A 21,449-nucleotide genomic window follows, 5' to 3' on the forward strand; every position below is an offset into this window, starting at 1 on the left:
AGTGGGTAGATTAGCTTGGAATTCAGTGGAGAAGGATAAAGATATAATTTGGAATAATACCACTAGCTTATAAACAGTATTTCAATGCATGAGACTGGATGTGATTAGCTAAGCAGTGAGTGTAGATGAAACAGGGAAGAGAGGTGGAGAGAGACAGAGACAGAGAGCGAGACAGAGAGGGACATGGCTTGAGCCCTGGGAATCCTTCAGCATGTAGAGGTTAGGGAGATGAGGAAGAAGCAGCAAAGATATGGAGACACAGCAGTCAGAGAAAAACAAGGCAAGTGTGGGGTCATGAAACCAAGGAATGGATGTGAGTCCAGAAGGAGCAGGTGGTTAGATACTCTAAAAGCTGCTGGTTAACCAAATAAGATGGTGACTGGGGAATGACCATTGATGATATCGATGAGATCAGTTTGAGTAGAGTGGACACAGAGGGAAACCTGCCTGCGGGTGTGGGCTTGAGTGTGGAAGAGCAAAAATCGAGAATTCTCTTGTTAAGACAACACTCAAGAAATTTCATTGTAAGAGGAATAAGAGGAATGATACATTGGAATATGAAGATGGAGAGGGGTCAAGAAAAGGCCTTTTTTGTTAGTTTTTAAGAAATTTATGCTGCTGCCAATGATTGCCTCAGAGTTCTTCTAAAAAAGTATACTTTTACATCATCTCTTTATAGAAATTTACCTTCCCAACCTATGTGAAAGGGAGCACTCATCTTACCTGAGGAAAGTCCTTGTTATCCTTGTTTAAACACTTAAAAAACACTCAGGACCCCACTTTGATATTTTATGTTATAATGCCATCCCATATCTGTATTCATTTTTGAGGCTTGAGGGAATTTTTTTTAAATCAAGTTCCTTTAACTACTTCTCTTTTAAAGTTCAATCAGTTTAATAGCATTTAATTAATCTAACTAGTGCCAAAAATTCCCCATGTGAAAGCCTTTTCTCTTCCTCTGCCCACTCCACCCCCTCCAGGTTAACCAAGGCTCATTCTTAACACTGGGTCTCAGTTTCCTTCATTGGCCACCTCACAAGCATTTCCACCTAAGGGGAATAAACCCATCAATTCAAAACAGAACCACAACCATGCCCATGAAGTGTTTTTTAAAAGCTTTTGGCTGCCCTCAGGGGAAATAATTTTTTCATCACTTAATATCTTTTCAATGGCTCTTCCTCACTTCTGTAAGTCATCTCTCCTTTCCCAATCTAACCCAGGAAAAGAACAAAGAACCCCAGTTGAATATTTTTAAACACCAAAAGCTTGTCTATCTAAACTGCCTTTATGTTTTATCTAAATATATGAGAAATGACTGCTTAAAAGTCCAAGAAAACAAGTATCTGTAGGACATGCCATACTGTTTCCAGTGTTGCTATCATAGTATCCTTGACAATAACTGATTTAGAAATATATCTTCAAAAATTCAGTGTGGTATTTTTATTTTTAGTATTTTATGTCTTTGAAGATGGTTGCCATGTGCAGAGTAGATTTTTTAAGAGGTCATTTTCAAATTTAATATTTATGGTTTTCTACTTTAGCCTCACTTATACATATTTTTGTTCTATGCATAAATCTAGCAAGTTTTGGCAACCACACTTGTTTAATGTTTGTTACTATTTACAAATCTAATTAATTTAAATTTTAGGTTACATTTATAGATTTAACATATTTGACCTTTAGTATTTCACTTGGTTTATTGAAAATCATTTCCATATATTTAAAAGTCTTAAGAGGCTAAGACATTCAGTGACTTTTAAGTTCTAAATTTTGCAATACTGTTTAAAAATTATATCAAGATAGTCTTACAATTTTTAACTTAAAACCACAAATATAAATAATTATTCATGAATGCATTTTATATTGCAATTACAAGGCTAACTAGTTGCTTTAACAACCTGTTGCCACATTCTTTTAACCACTATAAATAATATCAAATATGTATAGATTCCTTACCCAGAAATAGTTATTCTTTTTAGCAACTTAACTCTTAGCATTTAACTCTTTCAAATGCTTCTACATTTAATTCTTATGCTTGGAATTAAAATATGTTACCCACTTGAAAAAAAAAACAAACCAGTATGCCATCTCTAACAATGCTGGGTATACATTCTGAAGTAATTTTTAGGGTTGTCTTTCAGTTGGTCTACATTTCTTATTGTACAGCAATAATGACTGGGGTTTAAGGAGGGAGCTTTGGATGTCCTGGTGGCCACTGTGTCATGAGTACCAAGACTTAAGGAAATGGCTTATAAAATGACCCCATCTTTGGGCTGGATCATATCATTCTCTAATTCTTCTATTTATGAAAGTCAGTGTGTCATGTTGAGACACTCTTTGACTCAATTTTTTATTTCTTTGACCCAAGCTCTGAAGACCCCTGGACTGATAAGGATCTGCATTCTTTTCCTGTCTCTCCTATCTCTTGGAGCCACACTCTTCTAGCAATTAAATAACATCAATTTGAATTCTGGATGTCTCTCATGGCTTAATCAGACTATGTGGTTTCCACAGACAAGGTGCTAAATTTATTTATAAGCACAGTAGCTTATGGTAAACATTTTAGTTCAAAGCTATATCAATCAATTTACAAGCTGACCAACTAAATAGTTTGTAACACAAAGAATGGAAGAAAGCCATGCAGGGCAGTAGTGCCCGTATATACAGGCTTGTGCATGCTCTGACACCGTTTCAAACCATCTTTACTTTGTGAATTATTTAATCATAATATCTAACTTCTACTAGCTCCTGTAAATATTTTTGTGTCTCCATGCATAATTTTCTTAATTTTTGCCTCATTTTTAGAAGGCAAGATAAGAGTTTAAGTGTTGGCAACTCAGTTATCTATGACATTATTTTATCCATTTAGAGGAACAAAGGGCTCCCCTTGTGGCACAGATGTTAAAGAAAATGTCTGCAATGTGGGAGACCCAAGTTTAATCCCTGGGTCAGGAAGATCCTCCGGAGGAGGGGCATGGCAACCCACTTCAGTATTCTTGCCTGGAGAATTCCATGGACAGAGGAGCCTGGTGGTCTACAGTCCATGGGTCACAAAGAGTCAGACAATGCCAAGAGACTGACACATTCACTTTCAGAGGGACAAGACCTAGAAATACAGAATTTGAGGCTGGCTCCATAAAAGCTAAATAAATATCAGGTGTTTAGTTTAACACCTGATAATCACATGTTGCATATTTTCTAGTTATTTCATAGAATGTTAAAAAAGTGCACATTTGTGGCCTTTTTTCTTTTGCAAATTTATAGGGTATGATACTAAAATTATTTCAAATAAATATCACAGATGCTTAATGAAATTCAGCAGATTGATTACCCATTTAGCATCCAGAAATGTACATATTACTCAAATGCTTAGGTGATTATAACTTCATTCCTGAAACTTGTAAGTTGTTAGAATTCTTTCACGTGATTAAACTGACAACATTAATCACAGTTTAGAGCCTCTGGATAGGAAAGAGGCTATCTTGATTTGCTGTTTTCAAAACTCAAAGACCTCTCATCATATTAATAAATTTAAGTGACAATGTAGATTGAAGGGATACATTGCTTACCCATATTCTCCTGGGAGTTGTAACCAATGGACAAAGAGACAGCAAAATACAGTAGATAAATAGTTCCTAAGTTGAAGACCTGGATCTTCATTTCTCTACAGGATGAATGTGAGAAGTGGGCATCTCTGCAGTGGGCCTCAGAAAGATGATTGATCTCCCATGGGAAGGCAAAGTAACCCCATTTTCTGTGTGGGACCTGGCCAGTCTGCCAGGCTCTCCAGCATCTTCCTTTAGGGGCAGACAGAAATCCCTCCCATCAGTTCCCAAAAAGCAAACATAAAAAAACATGGTTATCCCTCTTCCCTCACAACTATCATCTCAAAAATTTTAATTATGATATCTGTACATAGAAACATATACAAATGTGGGCATCAGTAATGCCAAATACATGATCTTCCTATTAGAATCCTTTATAATAATTTTAAAGTGGTGGTCATGTAAGATATTTTTGAGGCATGAACTCTTTGGTTTATCTCTTTGATATACACAATACATTTTAAGTATGTGAAGTAAGCACATAGAATTATTATATGCTAAATTAAATTTGTTCACTACCTTAAATATTTTAAATTATTTTGTGAAGAATGTAGCTTTATTCTTCAATAAAAGGCTAGTGTGCAAAAGGCTAGAACTGAACAATTCATAAGCCAATATAATAGATCTTCTTGGTCCTGATGCCAGGGCTACTCAGGTATATTAAATCGTAAGATGCTGAAGAGGAAAGAGACTGTAGAGATGGCTTCATCTACTCTCCTTATTTATAGATGAGTTAACTGGGAGACAGTTATATGTCTATAACTGGGAGACAGAATAACTGATATGTCCTCAGTTGCAGATGGTCTTAACAGTAGACTTAGAATGCAGAATATTTTCTTTTTCAGTATTATTTGTTCTATGCAGTCCTGATATTTTAGACAAGACTATAAGAAAGGGACTTCCCTGGCAGTCCAGTGGTTAAGACTTCACCTTCCACACTATAGGGGGGCATGGGTTCAATCTCTCTCAGGGAGTTAAGCTTCCACATGACTCAAGGCCAGAAAAATCCCAACATAAAACAGAAGCAATATTACAACAAATTCAATAAAGACTACAAAAAAATTGTCCACATGAAAAAAAAATCTTTAAAAAGAAAGACTGTAAGAAAGGTTATTTCTCAAATGACTGTATAAAAACACAGAAAAATTGTGTTTTTGGCAGTTATTATTCTGAGTGCACTATACTGCAATGTGTTAACAATACTTAGATGTGTTTTTTTCCCCCAGAGTCATTATAATTAGTTCATGGGACATAATTTGTTGATGCTATTCCATTTAAAATTCATTTGTGAGGTAAATATGCTATTTTGCATTTTGATGAACTGTAATCCACATTTTATAAATTCATATTTCATTAAAAATATCAGAAGAATAAATACTCAAATCCTTTATTAGAGAAACAAAATACTTTTAAAAGTTAATTTCAGTCCTAGAATACTATGATTTTCAATATAAATTTATTTTATATTATTGATATTTTGTGGAGATTTTTGCAGATAAAACAAAGAAATTTGAAGTAATAATTTATCAGTTCAGTTCAGTTCACTTCAGTTGCTCAGTCATGTCCAACTCTTTGTGACCCCATGAACTGCAGCACACCAGGCTTCCCTGTCCATCACCAACTCCTGGAGCCTGCTCAAACTCATGTCCATTGTGTCGGTGATGCCATCCAACTATCTCATCCTCTGTCGTCCCCTTCTCCTGCCTTCAATCTTTTCCAGCATCAAGGTCCTTATAATAATTTACAGAGCTAAATAACAATGAAAAACATAATACAAAATATTTTTCGTAATTGTAAAAGAATGTTATATCAAAGAAAAACAAAGTACATTAAGAAACAGACACTAACTTTTTATTAAAATATTATAGAATGAACATGTTCCATTTAATATACCATATTTAACATAGATTGTATGTATGTGTTTAGTCACTAAGTTGTGTCCAATTCTTTTGCAACCTCATGGACTGTAGCCTGTCGGGCTTCTCTGTCCTTAGGATTTCCCAGGCAACAATGTGGGATTGGGTTGACATTTACCTTTCCAGGGGATCTTCCTGACCCAGGGATTGAACCTACATTTCCTGCATTGGCAGACAGATTCTTTAGCACCAAACCACCTAGGGAGCCCTTAACATTGATTCAGTTCAGTTCAGTCACTCAGTCGTGTCCAGCTCTTTGTGACCCTATGGACTACAGCATGCCAGGGCTCCCTGTTCATCACGAACTCTGGGAGTCTACCCAAACTCATGTCTATTGAGTTGGTGATGCTATCCAACCATCTCATCCTTTGTCGTTCCCTTCTCCTGCCTTCAATCTTTCCTAGCATCAGGGTCTTTTCCAATGAGTCAGTTCTTCACATCAGGTGGCCAAAGTACTGGAGTTTCAGCTTCAACATCAGTCCTTCCAATGAACACTCAGGACTGATCTCCTTTAGAATGGACTGGTTGGATCTCCTTGCAGTCCAAGGGACTCTCAAGAGTCTTCTCCAACACCACAGTTCAAAAGCATCAATTCTTCAGTGCTCAGCTTTCTTTATAGTCCAACTCTCACATCCATACATGACTACTGGAAAAACCATAGCCTTGACTAGACAGACCTTTGTTGGCAAAGTAATCTCTCTGCTTTTGAATATGCTGTCTAGGTTGGACATAACTTTCCTTCCAAAGGGTATGCATCTTTTAATTTCATGGCTGCAGTCACCATCTGCAGTGATTTTGGAGCCCAGACAAATAAAGTCTGACACTGTTTCCACTTTTCCCCCATCTATTTGCCACGAAGTGATGGAACTAGATGCCATGATCTTAGTTTTCTGAATGTTGAGCTTTAAGCCAACTTTTCCACTCTCCTCTTTCACTTTCATCAAGAGGCTCTTTAGTTCTTCTTCACTTTCTGCCATAAGGGTTGTGTCATCTGCATATCTGAGGTTATTGATATTCTACTGGCAATCCTGATTCCAGCTTGTGCTTCTTCCAGCCCAGTGTTTCTCCTGATGTACTCTGCATATAAGTTAAATAAGCAGGGTGACAATATACAGCCTTGATGTACTCTTTTCCCGATTTGCAACCAGTCTGTTGTTCCATGTCCAGTTCTAACTGTTGCTTCCTGACCTGCATACAGATTTCTCAAGAGGCAGGTCAGGTGGTCTGGTATTCCCATCTCTTGAAGAATTTTCCACAGTTTGCTGTGATCCACACAGTCAAAGGCTTTGGCATAGTCAAGAAAGCAGAAATAGATGTTTTTCTGGAACTCTCTTGCTTTTTCCATGATCCAGCTAATGTTGGCAATTTGATCTCTGGTTTCTCTGCCTTTTCTAAAACTAGCTTGAACATCAGGAAGTTCACGGTTCACGTATTGCTGAAGCCTGGCTTGGAGAATTTTGAACATTACTTTACTAGCATTTGAGATGAGTGTAATTGTGTGGTAGTTTGAGCATTCTTTGGCATTGCCTTTCTTTGGGATTGGAATGAAAACTGACCTTTTCCAGTCCTGTGGCCACTGCTGAGTTTTCCAAATTTGCTGGCGTATTGAGTGCAGCACTTTCACAGCATCATCTTTTAGGATTTGAAATAGCTCAACTGGAATTCCATCACCTCCACTAGCTTTGTTTGTAGTGATGCTTCCTAAGGCCCACTTGACTTCACATTCCAGGATATCTGACTCTAGGTGAGTGATAACACCATCATGATTATCTGGGTCATGAAGATCTTTTTTGTACTTCTTCTGTGTATTCTTGCCACCTCTTCTTAGTATCTTTTGCTTCTGTTAGGTCCATACCATTTCTGTCCTTTATTGAGCCCATCTTTGCATAAAATTTTCCCTTGGTATCTCTAATTTTCTTGAAGAGATCTCTAGTCTTTCCCATTCTATTGTTTTCCTCTATTTCTTTGCACTGATTACTGAGGAAGGCTTTCTTATCTCTCCTTGCTATTTGTTGGAACTCTGCATTCAAACAGGTATATCTTTCCGTTTCTCCTGTGTTTTTTGCTTCTCTTCTTTTCACACCTATTTGTAAGGCCTCCTCAGGCAGCCATTTTGCCTTTTTGCATTTCTTTTTCTTGGGGATGGTCTTGATCACTGCCTCCAGTATAATGTCACGAACCTCTATCCATAGTTCACCAGGTACTCTGTAACATTGATTACTCATCTATTAAAAGGTTGTTTTTCAGTCACTAAGTCATGTCTGACTCTTTGCCACCCAATGAATAGCAGCACACCAAGATTCCCTGTCCTTCACTATCTCTCAGAGTTTGCTCAATCTCATGTCCGTTGAGTCGATGATGCCATCCAATCATGTCATCCTTTGTTGCCCTCTTCTCCTCCTCCCCTCAATCTTTTCCAACATCAGCATCTTTTCAAATGAGTTGGCTCTTCCCATTAGGTAGCCAAAGTATTAAAAGGGTATTATGTGATATCTTGCCATATTTAACTTAATCCTCAAATGGGAAGATTATAGTCTAGATAATTAAAAGAAAGTTGTTTCTGAATGATCTTTCTTTCTACATAGACAGTGGAGATGTGGCCACTGTCACCATAGAATTACTCAAGATCCTTTCTCGATAGTTCTGATTTATGTAACTTTGTGAGTGAATATATTTTAGTATAATTCTAGATAGATTTATGTAACATAACTTCATTTTTCTAATTTAAGACAATTTTTGAACTAACAAATCTTTTTTGAGGGTGGGTGTCATGGTTTCCTAGGATGAAAGTGTCTCTTGAAGGGTTCACCAGTTGTTGTTTTTCCTATTTTATTTCAAAGTCACTAAATTAATTTCCTTTCAGTTAAATACATTGTTATATTAAATACATCTATGTTTCCAGTTCATGACAATTCTAATATTATTATTACTATAAAATATTCAAATGACACAACATATCAAATTATATCATATTATACTTAGATGTAGTTTGACCTTTAAAAATTGGCATAAATGCAAATCCAAACTACAATGAGACATCATCTCATACCTGTTAGGATGGCTATTGTCAAAGACTCAAGACATAAAAAATGTTGGAGTGGATATGGAGAAAGGGAGTCTTGTGCACTGTAGATGGAAATGGAAATTGGTGCCAACACTGTGGAAAACAGTATAGAATGTCTCCCCCAAAATAAAAATAGAACTACTATCAGATCAGATCAGATCAGTCGCTCAGTCATGTCTGACTCTTTGTGACCCCATGAATTGCAGCACGCCAGGCTTCCCTGTCCATCACCAACTCCTGGAGTTCACTCAGACTCACGTCCATTGAGTCGGTGATGCCATCCAGCCATCTCATCCTCTGTCGTCCCCTTCTCCTCCTGCCCCCAATCCCTCCCAGCATCAGGGTCTTTTCCAATGAGTCAACACTTCGCATGAGGTGGCCAAAGTACTGGAGTTTCAGCTTTAGCATCATTCCTTCCAAAGAAATCCCAGGGCTGATCTCCTTCAGAATGGACTGGTTGGATCTCCTTGCAGTCCAAGGGACTCTCAAGAGTCTTCTCCAACACCACAGTTCAAAAGCATCAATTCTTCGGTGCTCAGCCTTCGTCACAGTCCAACTCTCACATCCATACATGACCACAGGAAAAACCATAGCCTTGACTAGACAGACCTTTGTTGGCAAAGTAATCTCTCTGCTTTTGAATATGCTGTCTAGGTTGGACATAAGATATAGCAATTCTACTTCTAGGTATTCATCTGAAGGAAACTAAAATACTAACTCAAAAGGATACATTCACCCCCGTGTTCATAGTGGCACTGTTTACAATAGCCAAGACATAGAAGCAGCTTAAATTATCATCAACAGATAAGTGGATAAGTGGAATATTATTCAGGTATAAGAAACAAGGAAATCTTGCCATTGTGACAGCATCGATGGAACTTAAAGGCATTATGCTAAGTGAAATAAATCAGAAAAAGACAACATATGATGTCACATAAATGTGAAATCTAAAAACAAAAACAACACTGAATTCACAGATCTAGAGAACAGATAGGTGGTTGCCAGAGATGAGGTTGGGGGTGGCTGAAAGGTACAAACTTGCAGTTATAAAATAATTCCTGGGGATGTAATATACAGCATGGTGACTATATGTATAGTACTGTATTATATATTTGAATGTTGCTAAAAAATAGAATTTAAAAATTCTCTTCACAAGAAAAAAATTTGAACTGTGTGTGGTGATGAATGTTAATTAGACTTCTTGTGATGATAATTTCACAATATATACATATATAAAAATCATTAAGTTATACATTTGAAGCATATATTGTTACATATCAATTATATCTCAATAAAAGTTATAATATTTTACATTGTCAGTTTTGGTTCATTATTTGAATAAATTTGATCATATTAATTTTTGAGATATATTAATAGCTCTGAATAAACTCCAGGGAAATCATTTGACGCTGGTAGATTCAAACTTTAGTGGTCAGTAGGAGTTGTCTCCAAGTTACATCTAGACACGATATTTTACTTAACCTATCCTTTACTAAAATTGATGTCTGGACTTTGGGTCTAGATGACAGTGTTAAAACAATAAAGATTTTTGAGGAATAACCATACTGTATTGTAGAACTTTAAATAACAATGGTCTAATCTTGCTTTCTTTTAGTCAGGAAGTAGAAGAGGAAGAACTTTAGGAAATGGTAGCATTCTTTCTTGCCTCTTTTTGTTTGTTACTAGCAAACTCAGTAAGCTGAAGGTTTTTTTTTTTTTCCCTTACACAGGTTTGGGATGAAAATCTTGCAAAGTCTGCAGAGGCTTGGGCAGCTACCTGCATTTGGGACCATGGACCTTCTTACTTATTGAGATTTTTGGGTCAAAATCTATCTGTACGAACTGGAAGGTAAGAAATAGTTTCACTGATACTGTTTATCCAGATAACTTTATTGATAACTTTATTGCCTATGGACTCCAAGTGTTAGTAGTGTCAATTTCAAGTAACATCTACAGGTATTTATTTGAGAACTCACTATATGCCAGTTGCTGATGCTTGGCCTATGACTGTTTTAGATGTCTTAAAAAATTATTTAAATTTTTTAAAAAGCCTAAAAAAACCCCCAGTTTTCTCTTTCACCCTTGGAACACCATCCCTTAATCTTTTCTACACTGCTGCTGCTGCTGCTAAGTCACTTCGGTCGTGTCTGACTCTGTGCGACCCATAGACCGCAGCCCACCAGGCTCCCACGTCCCAGGGATTCTCCAGGCAAGAACACTGGAGTGGGTTGCCATTTCCTTCTCCAATGCATGAAAGTGAAAAGTGAATTCTACACTAATCTCACAGAATCTTTGAAAGAATCAGGTTGTATCCTTATCCTATCGCTTCTAGTTCAGAAAAATCCCTTGATAGTGGCAGAAGCCATTATTATGTATGCAGCTTTCCCATGTTTGCATATTCCTATATATGTGTTATACAAATTCAATGTATTTACATGCATATGTACATATACTTATGCACATATATGTATATGCAAGTATATGCAACTGTGAATGAAGCTGCTTCCGGTAACAGGATAATTTTTCTGCACTGTGAGAGGTCATCATCCAACATTCAAAGACTCATTCCCTTCCATAGAGGGGAGAAAAATCGGGTGAATTCTCACTAAATTAAAATGATACAACTTTAAGGGGGGAAATCACTCTGAGTCTAGTATCACAGTTTTTTTTAATATCTAATTTTTAATTATGTATAAGATTCCAATGGAAGACATTTCTGACATTGGTAAATATAAGGTAAAGATGATAATTCCCGAAAGATTTGCATTTCTCTTTTTGAAACAACCAGACTCATACTTAAACAAATATAGGATCACTTGCTCCAGGCCTGAACATTTTCATGCTTGGCTCTACTGGGAGGAACAGAGGATTCTGCTGGGTGGTGATGGTTATTGTGAGGGGGTGGATATGCTCTTGATTTGCCATTAATAGCCTGCAAAAGAACAATTAACTTGTAATTTAGTGTGAGTCCACTACATATTGCCACTGCTGAACTGTGAGTTCTCATTGTGTTTCTTGATATTTAGATACCGCTCTATTCTCCAGTTGGTCAAGCCATGGTATGATGAAGTGAAAGACTACGCCTTTCCATATCCCCAGGATTGCAATCCCCGATGTCCTATGAGATGTTTCGGCCCCATGTGCACACATTATACACAGGTTATTTTGTCTTGTTCAGTTCTGATTCATTCTTTTTTAAAAAACACTCTTTTGATTTTGGTGAACCTGCGTTTTCTTAACTCCTGATCCTAATAATGGTATATTGGTTTACTTTCTCAGATGGTTTGGGCCACCTCCAATCGAATAGGATGTGCAATTCATACTTGTCAGAACATGAATGTTTGGGGAGCTGTATGGCGCCGTGCAGTTTATTTGGTATGCAACTATGCCCCAAAGTAAGTATCTGGTTGGCTTCTATTTCCTGAAATCCTTAATGATGTTAAATATCTTCAGTCTGATAGATATTTTTAACAGGTAAATAATATGAGTAAGACTTAACTAACAAGCTCAGATCCTCAAATCTTCCATCTTCTCATATATCAAAAAAGTTAAAAGCTGAAAGATTTCTTTTCACAAGGATTCTAGATTAACATTTTGGACAAGACAATTTGTGATTTGGAGATTCACTAAATTCTCCTCCTCATCTTTCTTTAGACCTGGTAATTATAAAATAAACATGTGATTCCAGGCTTTCGATAGCTTATATAAAAGTCTCAGGCAAAGATCTTCTAGGGAATTTATCAACACCACAGTATTCTCATCAATCATTCCTAGAATGTTGGCTTAACTTTTTCACTAGGAAAAGAAAACAAGCACTTCTTCTTTCTTTTAAGGGTAGAATTAAAATCACAGTTTATTTTTTCCATAGGTGGTTAAGGAGGCATTCAGAATCAGAAGGGAAAATTTAAATGCTATGACATCTTTTTAATGAAAGCTGTGCCATGATTTAAACTATATAAAATAAAAAATTCAGTAATTTCATCCTGTGGCACACATTAAAATTGTATATTTCATATTGTGAAAATTGATCAAATATTGTAAAATATAGTTGTATTTTATATTTATGAGCATTCTTTTGTATTATGAAGATAAACAAGCATTTGTTGACATTTGATAAAATGCCTTTTTGATAACAATGACTCTTTGGATAAAGAGTTCCAGTATTTATACATGAGTCTTTTCCCTTTTGGAGTAAATACTAAAATGTGCAAAGGATTTATGACACGCCTGGTGTCTTCCAAAGTAAGTCCCAAACAAAGATTTTTCTCCAGCTTTGCCAGTATGGGGAGGGAATGAGAAAACGTTTCACAAATAACTGCATTACTCATTTATATGGTTGTATGCCAGGGGCAGTGTTTTTGCAAAGTTAGAAAAATAGCGATTTTCCCAATGGTCTCCTCTCCACAGTTATTAGAATAGTAAGATTTGGAAAGTAAAATGTGACTGCATCATGAAAAGCTTTAAAACTGTGCATTTGTTTGATATTTTCAGTTATGCACCTTATATTTTCCTATTAAGACTCTAACTCTTCTTTCTGACATAAATAGGCCAGGCAGTTCTCTAGTGAAAGAGGCTTTTATTACATTCATTTGGCTATTCTGTTTTTGGCCAATGATGGGATTTTTGCAATATTATTGATGAGATGTCTGATTGTTTTATGTCTAAGAGATTAAGATATTGTGTTAGTATGGTGTATTTGCTGTAACAGAGAACCATTTTTTGAAACAGGCAGTGAAGAAAGTTTAAAAATTCCGACTGATAGTTGAATAGCAGCATAAAGTTATCTCAAGCCAACTGTTTATCAGGGAAAAAAGAAATACAGGGTTGGGTGGTGGTTGGGGGTCGGGTGGTTGGAGAGAAAGAGAGAGAAATGAGAGAATGAAAATGAATTAGCCTGAAAGGATAAAAATTAAAATATGTTTATCCACTGACTGATTTACTATTGAATATGGGGCTTCCCCGATGGCTCAATATTTTAGCTTTTCCACTGTTGTTTTATCTTCAACCCACCACACACCACATTTTCTCCTGACCATTCGGTTTCCTTCACACTTCTGGCTCTGTGGTTATCTGTTAGTACTGTAGTTACTAATCACCATGCTACTGTAAATAAATCCATTGCTTCCTCCATCATAGCTAAAAGAGCTTAGTAACAGTAAGACGTTGTGACTGTTTTTATCCTAAATGCTGAATTTGGTGTATCATTATGGCCATCAAGATGAAGGAAAATATTGACAACATTCAGTTAAATGTGTTCAGCATTATTTTAAAAAATTAACAGTATTGCTAAAAATTATAACCGTGAGTTTACATATGGGAAAATGTTTTGGAATCATCTTTAATGGCTGCTTCTGTAAGCCACTATTCTCTGAGTTTTCCATGTCTCATTTTATGAATACTGAGAATCTAAACTATTCAACTTTAGAAAGAAATCCTTTGAACTCTTAAAACCTATTTTTTGTGCTTATGACAACTTCTTGCTCATGTCACCATTTCTAAGCCTCCCCGAATTGTATATATGCTGTATATGGGCTTCCCAGGCGGCACTAGTGGTAAAGAACCCACCTGCCAATGCAAGAGATGTAAGAGAGGAAGCTTTGATCCCTGGATCGGGAAGATCCCCTGGAGAAGGAAATGACAACCTGTTCCAGTTTTCTTGCCTGGAAAATCTCATGGACTGGGCTACAGTCCATGGGGTCCTAAAGAACTGAACACAACAGTGACTGAGCACATACACACTTATATACATATATATATATATATATGTATTTGTTTATATTTTACTATCTTTATAATAGCATTAGCATGACTTTTTAAAAAGTACATTTAAGAGGACACAGCGTATGTGTTCTGGAAGGCTGCAGTAGGAAAGAGGCAGCTGTGGTGGATAGAGCATCAAGTCAGATGTGGGTTGACTAATAATGTCACCATGCATTGTAAATTATTGTAAATTAACATGATATTAACTTACTCAGAAAGAAAGTATTTTTAAAGTAAGATATATAGAATAAATTGCTACAGAAATAAGAAATGGATGTAACTTTCAGTGCTTTTCTAAAAATGACACACTTCTGAAAATTTCATCACATGTCAATGTGTGATCATGTGCTTAAGGGCAATCAGATTTTAAAAAATGAGCAAGTAACACTTATGCTCTCTTCTTTTTTTTCCTAGGGGCAACTGGATCGGAGAAGCACCATATAAAGTAGGGGTACCATGTTCAGCTTGCCCTCCAAGTTATGGAGGGTCTTGTACTGACAATCTCTGCTTTCCAGGTGTAACGTCAAACTACCTGTATTGGTTTAAATAAGCTTATCTTTTCCTCCAGGAAATATAGTGGTTTCTGGGAATCATAGGCATATATATATATTGAGTTTTGCACATACTATACATATTTTATCATAATCTTGTTTTCCTTTTATTATTCATTGTAAAGATTAGTGTTTATCTTATATGTTTGTTTAATCCTTTGAGGTAATCAAACATCCATTTCTATTTTCTGACCTCTAAGTCTAAATTAAAATACTCTGTATGTAGTATTGACATAGTTGATGCATCCAATTCCAAAGCTTGTTTTCCAAAGAAATTATGTTACATTCCTAACAAATAGAACATATATTTGGCCTATAAATACACATACATACATAATTTGATTTTGTAGTTAGCTTGGAGGAATTTTTTAAAAATCCTATTGTAAACAATATGTTAGGTGGTAGGACATCTCCTGCACCCATTTCTTTAATATCCCAAAACTGATCATTAGCAAACTACTAATAAAACTCCATGATATCTAAATATAATAATTTAATTAAGAACCAAAGATTTCATTATGGAAATATTTTGTTTTATTTGGGTCCACCAAAAGATATTCTCAATTTATGTAAGGTTGAACACATTTATTTTGCTTAACCTCTTTTATTGAACCAGTAATCATGTGTGGAGTGGTTATGATGGGCAAGGCACTCTGCTAGTTATGTTCTGATCATGCAAGGATAACAAGACATAATTCCTGTCTTCAAGAAGCTCACAAAAATATTCAGGAAATAATGCAGCCTAATTATTGGGTTGCCCAAAAAGTTTGTTCGGGTTTTTCTGTGATGTTACGGGGAAACAAATGAACTTTTTGGCCAACTCAATATCTTGCTGTAAAAATGTTATTTTGTTAACAAATTGATTTTTCATGTAAATTTGAGGAAGTGAACCCAACGATGTCCACATGTAGGTGGAATAGATGATAGGCCACGCCGTGTAATATGTAAGTCTCCTGGTTAGCATGAAAATGTAGCTATAGTACTTGGAACTAAATGAGGCAGGGAAGAACGAACAACCGTGAGTGTAAATAGTTGTTTTGGAAGGTGGAAAACAAGACCTAAGTGAACTGACAAGTCCAAGAGAAGTAAGATTCAGGAGACAGGCATGCAAACCCACGGAAATAGGGTTACCACACACGCGCACGCGCGCACACACACACACACACACGGAGAGCCTCAGAAAGGCATATCCTGAAGGTTTAGTATACCTTGAAGCCTGTGAGCAGGAGGTGAGGGATACCAGAAAGAAACATGCAGGTGCCAAGGATATTTCCTGCTCTTCATTGTTCTGCTTGTCCTTATTTGATGAGAATTATTCAGCATGAGGGTCCTTGAGTATCATGTGAAAATCTCATGTACACACCACAGACAGCTATGATTTTGTGAAAGGGGCCTCTTCAGATGATTTTCTAAGCACTAAGTACCAAATTTTATTACCATATCTAAGTAGAATATTTTTCAGTTCTGCATTAAGTTTGCGTGTCTGCATGCTCAGTTGCTTCAGTGGTGTCTGACTCTTGCAATCCTGTGGCCTGTAGCCCACCAGCCTCCTTTGTCCATAGGATTCTCCAGGCAAGAATACTGGAGTGGGTTGCCATTTCCTTCTCCAGGGGATCTTTCTGAATTAGAGATTGAACTTGCATCTCCTGTGTCTCCTGCATTGGCAGGTGGATTCTTTACCACTGAACAAACTGGGAAGCCCCAGAAGTGAAGCATGGTGGAAAGCAAATCACTGTGAAAGTTTCACTCATGTGATTTTGGAAATGTTCATTTCCAAATCACTTTCAGAGAGGAGAAAGTCAACACATGGATCAAGACACTTAACACATTACATTTTACATGTGCATGCGTGTGTGTGTGTGTGTGTGTGTGGTTCAAGTTATATAATGCTGCAGTAGAATTACAGAATCAGTAAACACAATTAGTTCCAGAGTACAAATAACAGAAAGAAGCTACTTGTTTAAAATTCTCTACACATTTACAGTTTCTTAGTTTAGATTCATTGAAAGATGACAGATAGTTAATTAAATCCAATGGGGGATTATCCAGCATCTGGAGTTCAGGTTTTCATGATGACAAATAATTGGCCAGATTTCTTTCACACATTGAATCTGACCAAATGTTTTCCTATCAAATGACTTTGCTTTTGTGGGAACATATATAGACTTTATTAAAAATAAGTATTTTTGGAGACTAATATGAAGAACAGAAATAACAGTAAGAGTCAGGTCTCAAATCAACTTTTAGCTAATATATACAGGCAATTGGAGAGAAAACTCATTAGTGGAATATTTGTCTCCTTTATCTAGATAGTCTTTCTTGAGTTTCCTAAACTAGTTCTACAGAAGTAGTAAAATAACTATTAAACCAAAAAAATGGTTTTAATCAGTTCCATCCTATTGCTGGTTTACTTGTGTGGCTTGATTTCTCAGGTCTCAAAAAGAATAATGCTATTTGCCACATGATTCACAGAAGTTCATTTGAAGGTAAAATTACCATATTAATAGAAAATCATGAATATTAAAATGATCATTAATGTTGTGAAGCTTTTATCTGAGATAAAATTAAGTCTTTCATGAGCTCCTCTTTGGCAGAAATTCTGTCTTATCTTTGTGTATTTATACCAGCTTCTTATATAATGGCTATAGTGTAATAAGTTTTTATATGAATGGGTTTTTAGAATTAACTCAACAGTCTAGTATTGCAAGAATTAGAGGAACCTCACCTTTCCATATTTCATTAAGACAAAAATGTCTTAAATACAAAGCTTTGAGTGCATCAACAATCCAGATAAAGCACCAAATATATCAGATTAAGACTAGGAACCACATACTCATAAACTTGTACACAACAGTCCTTTCCAAATATAAGTTTATTTATAACTTAACAACTGAGCTGAAAATGTAACGGGTATATTTGTTATTCTATCTGTGCTTCTTAAAGTTAGTAATATAAAGTGGCCATGTGAAATGTTTTATTTTCTAGGCTAAACCAAATGAACGTTTGCTTGAATCAACCCAGAGGGTCATACTTTTCACAGCATGCAACAGTGGTGCTAGGGTAGCTGTTTCTCACTGTAACTCCCAAAGGGAAAAAGGGTCTGGGCATAAGCTATTTCATAAAAGCAGCTTTAAATAGTATTGAGGTTTTCATTTCAATAGGTTTCATTCGACATGGTGATTGGCATACATATTCTACAGCGTTGAATTTTATCTTTGGTATGGATTTTTCATTACATCCTTTATTCAGTAGAAAAATTTAAAAAATTCTGTCATAACATCAATTTTTTTGGCTTCCATGTCATCAAAAGACTGGAAAAATTACAAGTTGATCTGTTAAACTGATGGATTCCTTTACAGAATTGTATTTGAGTTGTGTAGGCATACTCATAATGTTCCTGGTTATGGTAGGTAAGTTTGCTTTTAAAATGTGGCCGAAACGATTTTCATCGTTATCATGTTTTGTTGGTTTTTTTTCCTGTCCTGTAGTCTAAGCAGCATCACTTCCGTGGTCCGTTAGGACTTCCCTACCAAGTTCACTTGGCAGTTCATTCGAAACTTTTGTGGAAATACTCATTTGAAAGTTCCATGAAGTTTTAGCACAGAACTGACCAAACAGTAGGGAAAATTCAATCAGTATAATTTACTCAGAATATTTGAATTGAAACAATATATATTTTTCTCATTAGTATATGCTTGTGTTAGATCAACTTACAACATCTACATAAGCAATCAAAAACATATTTAGGCCAGTTCAAGTGTTCTGTGTTCATATCCTGCCTATTAAGTGAATACATAAGTTAAACAGATCATTTGAATGCGTTCAGGAAGGAAAAGTCATGCTTAAACTGGGGTCTGTTTTCTCCCCCTTGTATAACAACATTCCCAATGTTCTGCAGTAGCATAGGACACCAATCTTGGATTCCTATTCCATAGGAAGCCGTTTCCTATGGAAGTGTTTAGGAAGAGTAAAATTAGATTTCTATCAATGTCTAAAATTATCTTTGTTTTATATTTGCATTTTTTTGTATTGTTATATGTGTGAGGAAAGACATTTAAACACATGCAAAATGATTTTTTAAAATTCTTTCATCTTCTAACTTTGACTTATGAGAGGTCAGTCAACAACTTAGAAAGTTACACAGTTCACTGGTTAATGGTGCTGAAAATTCATTACAACCACCATATACTTGCTTTAATTTTGAAGTTTCTTTGCAATTAATGTTTTTAATAAGTGTGAACTATCAGTATCTATTCTGGTGCTATATATGTGGTGCTAAATGAATTGTTAGTGTTAGTAGGTTAAGAAGTCTCTTTTTATTCATAGTTACAAATGATGTCCTTTCAATTTCTGATTTAGAAATCTTAATAACGTCCTGTTAAATGAATCTTAACCAAAATAAGCCAGTGTGCTCTATTTTTATATAATAATCCAACATTATTTGGGTGTTACAAAATGTAAATATATTTCTTAGAAGTTATTCATCTTTTTAAATAGCATTTTTAAACTTGGAATGTAAAATTCAAGTTATCAACTAAAGGTTAGATTACACCTACACCAACCGTGCTTCAGGCACTGGCGCCCTCTGGTGGTTGTAAGAACAAATTCTTGATGGCAACTTGGCCTGCCAATAAAACCATTTCTTCAGTTCAATGAAAATTTAAGTTGCATAATACTAAATTCTTGGATACTCAGTAACTCTGATGACATTAAAGATGCTTGATTCTATTTAAATAATTTTCTATGAGGGTAATACATATATCTTGACATCCATTTTCCTAAATAATAATTTTTTATGGCATTCTAGTCCTGAGGTGCTTATTAACAGTGTTCTTTTTTTGAACTAGGTATTAATAAAATATATTTTTAATTTTGTTTACATCATAAATACGATAAGAGGTAAAAGTAATGAAGAGAACTTTTTCACTTTAAGTGATCATTTATTTTTATATATTAAAACAATTTTCATATACCAAAAGATTCTCCATTTTTACTTGTTGATCTATAATTTGATAATGCTCTTTGGTCATACTTTTGAGCTAATTATGACATTTTATTGTTCTATTCAAATTCCTTCTGGACTTAAAAATATACATAAAAATTTAGGATTATATCCTCTGTAACTAATGAAAGCAACATTTTTAGATAACCTTTCACTTGAGTTGTGCAGTTCACTAAGTGTGATAATCTGTTTCAACAAAGATATTTCTTAAACTGTGTTAGCATAACCAAATGAAATATACTTTAAAGCAGTTTCCCATGTTAGTATTTTCAAATGTATTTTAAAGCAATAAACCCTTTGTATGATCTCATCTTATACAAAGCTCCAATATATAATATGCATAACATGGACTAAACCTTCTCCAGTGCCTTGGAAGTTTCTTCTAAGAGCCCTAGGATTCCATAAAACCACTAGGAAAACATTGATCAAAGTCATCCAGTTCTCCCCATTTTCTCAAAAGAAATCAACTAATTAAAGACCAAAAAAAAAAAAAAATGGAGACCCTAAAAGTTTTGCAATGGTTATCTTAAATTCTTAAGTACCCACTTCACTTTGCATGTGTTTAAGTCAAACTAATTGATGGAGCATTTAACACTGATTTTAACTGGTGCTTGGTTATAGATTACAGCATCTTGTGCTTTGTTATTTGACAAACAGAATTTTGGTATCATAATATTTTGAGAATTAGAGATAATTGTAATGCACATAGAACATGTTTAAAAATATCTGAATGCTTCAAATATGTACATAATCCTAAAATAGATTGTATCATTTTAGATTTTTTAAAAGATCAATTTGATATTTTTTATTCGTTACCTAATACTGTGGCAGTAAAAGGTGCCTTTGATGTTGTGATATAATGTCATGAATGTGTACATACATAAAACCTGTGTAAACCTCTGACTTTATAAAGCATAGTAAGTGTAGCTTTTTGAGCCCCACTATATTATTTTTCCTTCAATAAAATATTATAATTAATTGTTTTGTGTTTAAGATTTTAATTCATAATTGATGAATTTAATTGTTTCCTGATTTTCAATAGTTTTACAATAGTAAAACTTTCTTGCCTTCCCTGCCTCCTTCCTTCCTTCTTCCATTCTTTTTTTATTTAATTCCACAAAATATTTTGAGACCCCAATGCAAAAGACATTTCCATGGAGAAAGAGGAGAAGAACATTATGTTAAGAAGTTCTGAAAAAAAAAAAAAAAAAAAAGAAGTTCTGGCTGAGAAAAACTGCAGTAGTTGAACATAAATATTTCCATGTTTCATACTGAGGGCAAGAAGAGAAACCATAGGCATTCCTATGGGGGGATGCACCATGTCTGGTCACTAGTTGGACCAAGAAGGCTGGTGTTTTACAGATGGTTCTGCCTTGCAGCAGGCAAATTTTCCCTCTGGTGAGACGGGAGAGCTCCCAGGCCAGTTCACCACTGATGTTCAGTTGCCAAGTCTGCAACCTGAACTGTAGCATGCCAGGCTTCCCTGCCCTTCACTATCTCCCGGAGTTTGCTCTAACTCAGGTTCATTGAGTCAGTGATGCTATCTACTCA

General features: G+C 35.5%; 1 protein-coding gene across 2 annotated transcripts in view; it reads left to right on the top strand.

The window, feature by feature from the left end:
• PI15 (peptidase inhibitor 15) overlaps positions 1–20,876 on the top strand; it is a 36,616-nt gene extending 15,740 nt beyond the window's left edge. Inside the window, exons 3-6 of one of the 2 annotated variants that reach the window (XM_005215518.5) lie at positions 10,316–10,434; positions 11,612–11,744; positions 11,865–11,980; positions 14,760–20,876. In XM_005215518.5, coding sequence (XP_005215575.1) covers positions 10,316–10,434; positions 11,612–11,744; positions 11,865–11,980; positions 14,760–14,895 — 504 coding nt within the window. In that variant the 3' untranslated portion in view covers positions 14,896–20,876. The remainder of the gene's footprint in view (positions 1–10,315; positions 10,435–11,611; positions 11,745–11,864; positions 11,981–14,759) is intronic. The other variant, NM_001192742.1, reaches the window with a different exon arrangement.
• The last annotated feature ends 573 nt before the right edge of the window (positions 20,877–21,449 follow it).

This window comes from Bos taurus, chromosome 14 (assembly GCF_002263795.3).
Source record: "Bos taurus isolate L1 Dominette 01449 registration number 42190680 breed Hereford chromosome 14, ARS-UCD2.0, whole genome shotgun sequence".
Lineage (NCBI taxonomy): Eukaryota > Metazoa > Chordata > Mammalia > Artiodactyla > Bovidae > Bos > Bos taurus.